Genomic DNA, 4,399 nt, shown 5'->3' on the forward strand with positions numbered 1-4,399 from the left:
CACCCTGGTACTGGAGGTGTTTTATATTTATTAATAATTGTCATATTTCACCCTGGTACTACAGGTGTTTTATATTTATTAATAATTTTCATGTTTCATCCTGGTACTGGGGGTGTTTTTCTTCTCCAATACGTGATAAAAATATGAACATTTTCACATCCTTCATTTGTTCTTTTAAATGATTGCCTTTTAGTTTGGTTTTCAATGTCTGAGATTCCAGAGTCATTGTGTCTGAGAATTCAGAATTATTGTCTCTGAGAATCTGTTGTCATTGTGTCTGAGAATCCAGAGTCGTTGTGTCTGAGAATTCAGAATTATTGTCTCTGAGAATCTGTTGTCATTGTGTCTGAGATTCCAGAGTCGTTGTGTCTGAGAATTCAGAATTATTGTCTCTGAGAATCTGTTGTCATTGTGTCTGAGATTCCAGAGTCATTGTGTCTGAGAATTCAGAATTATTGTCTCTGAGAATCTGTTGTCATTGTGTCTGAGAATCCAGAGTCATTGTGTCTGAGAATTCAGAATTATTGTCTCTGAGAATCTGTTGTCATTGTGTCTGAGAATCCAGAGTCGTTGTGTAACATTTAAAATTATTGGCTCATAAAATATTCATATTTATGGTAATTTTGCTGCTCTTAGCATTCTTTTTTATTTCAAGAAAACTGCAATTCATAACACAGAAGAAGATTGAAACTTTTGTTTTTTATATTTTCTAGTTTTAAGTCTACGTAATACACAAGAGGAAGAACCCCCAGACCCACAGCTAATGCGGCTAGACAACATGCTAATAGCTGAAGGTGTAGCGGGACCAGAGAAAGGTGGGGGAGCTGGAGCTGCAGCAAATGCCTCAGCAGCGGCCTCTGGCGGACCAGGACAACCCGAAAATACAATCGAACATTCAGATTACCGGGCAAAACTAGCACAAATAAGACAGATATATCATCAGGAATTAGATAAGTATGAACAGGTAAGTTACTTTATAGGTTCAACTGAAACTAAAACCAGTATCACTGATAAGTATACAGATATGATTGAAGTCGGTCATGCTGTTGAAATATAGCCATATAACTGGGGGTTAATCATGCTGTTTAAATGTGTCTATATCCGTGGAGTACGCTTTCTCTTGACATATAACTGTATACTTCGAGTGCGTCTTGCTCTTGAAATCTGTTCATATCGTTGGAGTACGCCATGCTTATTCAACAAACAATAATTGTCGACTTGGTATTCTTGTTTGTTAAATACTGTTTTATAAGTACTGTGTATTGTTGTTCTGTAAATACTGTGTTGTTGTTTTGTAAATACTGTATTGTTGTTTTGTAAATTCTGTGTTGTTATTTTGTAAATACTGTATTGTTGTTTTGTAAATACTATGTATTGTTATTTTGTAAATACTGTATTGTTGTTTTGTAAATTCTGTGTTGTTGTTTTTAAATACCGTGTATTGTTGTTTTGTAAATACTGTGTTGTTGTTTTGTAAATACTGTGTTGTTGTTTTGTAAATACTGTGTTGTTGTTTTGTAAATACTGTGTATTGTTGTTTTGTAAATACCGTGTATTGTTGTTTTGTAAATACCGTGTATTGTTGTTTTGTAAATACCGTGTATTGTTGTTTTGTAAATACCGTGTATTGTTGTTTTGTAAATACTGTATTGTTGTTTTGTAAATACTGTGTATTGTTGTTTTGTAAATACTGTGTATTGTTGTTTTGTAAATACTATGTATTGTTGTTTTGTAAATTCTGTGTTGTTGTTTTGTAACTTCTGTGTTGTTGTTTTTAAATACCGTGTATTGTTGTTTTGTAAATACTGTGTTGTTGTTTTGTATCATTCCTTTACAATAACTACCAGTGCAGATTGGCCATTTTCTATCTATAAAAGATGTGTAAATAATATTCATGTGTTTTATGTAATTGTCTTTTAATCATTTAAGCGACGATGAAAATTAATTTTAGTGAAAAAATAATCACAAATTTTGTTTCGATCCCTGACCTCGTTAAGGTAAGTGATATTGATCTTTAACCCTAGTGATTTAATCATTCGTGATGATCTATTTTAGATCTCAAGTTTTCTTGTTACCTGATCATGCTCTCTAATCCCAGTGATTTAATAATCTGTGATGATCCATTTTAGGTCTCAAGTTTTCTTGTAACCTGATCATCTTGCTCTCTAATCCTAGTGATTTAATAATATGTGGTGATCCATTTTAGGTCTCAAGTTTTCTTGTTACTTCACCATCTTGCTCTCTAATCCCAGTGATTTAATCATACGTGATGATCCATTTTAGGTCTCAAGTTTTCTTGTTACTTCACCATCTTGCTCTCTAATCCCAGTGATTTAATCATACGTGATGATCCATTTTAGGTCTCAAGTTTTCTTGTAACTTCATCATCTTACTCTCTAATCCCAGTGATTTAATAATTTGTGATGATCCATTTTAGGTCTCAAGTTTTCTCGTTACTTATCATCTTGCTCTCTAATCCCAGTGATTTAATAATCTGTGATGATCCATTTTAGGTCTCAAGTTTTCTTGTTACTTATCATCTTGCTCTCTAATCCCAGTGATTTAATAATCTGTGGTGATCCATTTTAGGTCTCACGTTTTCTTGTTACCTGATCATCTTGCTCTCTAATCCCAGTGATTTAATAATCTGTGGTGATCCATTTTAGATCTCAAGTGTTCTTGTTACCTGATCATCTTGCTCTCTAATCCCAGTGATTTAATAATCTGTGGTGATTTATTTTAGGTCTCAGATTTTCTTGTTACTTCATCATCTTACTCTCTAATCCCAGTGAGTTAATAATTTGTGATGATCCATTTTAGGTCTCAGATTTTCTTGTTACTTCATCATCTTGCTCTCTAATCCCAGTGATTTAATAATTTGTGATGATCCATTTTAGGTCTCAAGTTTTCTTGTTACTTCATCATCTTGCTCTCTAATCCCAGTGATTTAATAATTTGTGGTGATCCATTTTAGGTCTCAGATTTTCTTGCTACGCCAAGCGTCATTCATATACATATATTAATTAAATATTTGTCTGTGTCAGGATTTAATAGAGGCTGACAGATATTTTTTTAAATAATTTATGCGAAAGGGTAAAAGTCATCCAGATCATAGAATTACCAGGAGAATTTCTGGCAGGTTGTGATAACAGAATTTAAAATGGTTAAAAAAAAAAAACCTAGAAAAACCAGTTTCGAAGACTCTCGTGCCACCTCTACCTGTATATGGTGTTAATAACCAGTGCCTCCTTTGGCCCAGCTCGAGCCATGGCGCCGCCTTTTAGTCTGCTACTGTATAAATGATTGCTTGGGACGACTGACTTTCGTTCGTCGGTCTTCTGTTGAAGTTGTTATTATACTGTGCACGCGGATGTTTAATAACCAATTTTTTTGAGCAGTAATTTGTATGATAATGTACAAATGTGTCGTTTTAACTCACACTGACAGTGCTCTCATCTAGCGGCAGTTTACGTAATTATAGTGTCTGTCATCCATCACTTTTGGCCTCATAACTGTCTTCGTGTTATAAAAACGTAGTAGTGCATGTGATCGTGACGTCATCAAGTGCAAACACTAAAGCCGCATTATTCTTTTACCGCTTACCTTTGGTAAGATGTAAAACATACTCGGAAGAACATGGAATGCAAATTAATGACCTTGAAAAAGCCATAGACAAAACCACAAACACAATTAAATCCATATATATATATATATAATAGTTTCAAACAAAGTTTACGTCACTAAAATCTTCCCCTTTTTTATGAGCAGTGTTGTACATTCCCTTTCTATGACTTCCACTTTGTAGCTTTCATCAACAATTTTCTTTGTCTTGTGTTTGAATCGAACATTTTTCTCTGTATTTTGTGGTGTGGGCTTGTGCTCTAGGTTATTTTATTTTGGAGTTTTGTGTTACTCCAAATTGATGCAATCCATCTCGTTATCTGTTTGTTTTGCCAGAGATTCGTGCCTGTCGTATTACGTGTCTGTCTTGATCCTTTTGATCTGCATGCCCTTTGTGTAGCCTTAATTCTTGTTATCCCGCTATTCTCTGTTCACATGTCTCAGTTCCGTGTATATTTTATACTTTACGTGTTGTGTTTGGTTTATATCTGTGTCACCCTGTGTAGTGTTTAGTCTATGTCACCCTGCTGGTGTTTTGTAGTCTGAATCGTGTCGTCAACCCTGTGTTGTGTTTGGTTTATATCTGTGTCACCCTGTGTAGTGTTTAGTCTATGTCATCCTGTGTAGTGTTTTGTAGTCTGAATCGTGTCGTCAACCCTGTGTTGTGTTTGGTCTATATCTGTGTCACCCTGTGTAGTGTTTAGTCTATATCTGTGTCACCCCGCTGGTGTTTTGTAGTCTGAATCGTGTCGTCAACTCTGTGTAGTGTTTGGTCTAT

General features: G+C 34.8%; 1 protein-coding gene across 1 annotated transcript in view; it reads left to right on the forward strand.

The window, feature by feature from the left end:
* The first annotated feature begins 717 nt into the window (after window positions 1–717).
* The window catches only part of LOC106475489 (homeobox protein extradenticle-like), a 28,237-nt gene continuing 24,555 nt past the window's right edge, over window positions 718–4,399 (forward strand). The window contains exon 1 of the mRNA XM_013936169.2: window positions 718–964. Coding sequence (XP_013791623.1) covers window positions 764–964 — 201 coding nt within the window. The 5' untranslated portion in view covers window positions 718–763. The remainder of the gene's footprint in view (window positions 965–4,399) is intronic.

The sequence above is a fragment of the Limulus polyphemus genome, unplaced genomic scaffold (assembly GCF_000517525.1).
Source record: "Limulus polyphemus unplaced genomic scaffold, Limulus_polyphemus-2.1.2 Scaffold8656, whole genome shotgun sequence".
In the NCBI taxonomy this organism is placed as follows: Eukaryota; Metazoa; Arthropoda; class Merostomata; order Xiphosura; family Limulidae; genus Limulus; species Limulus polyphemus.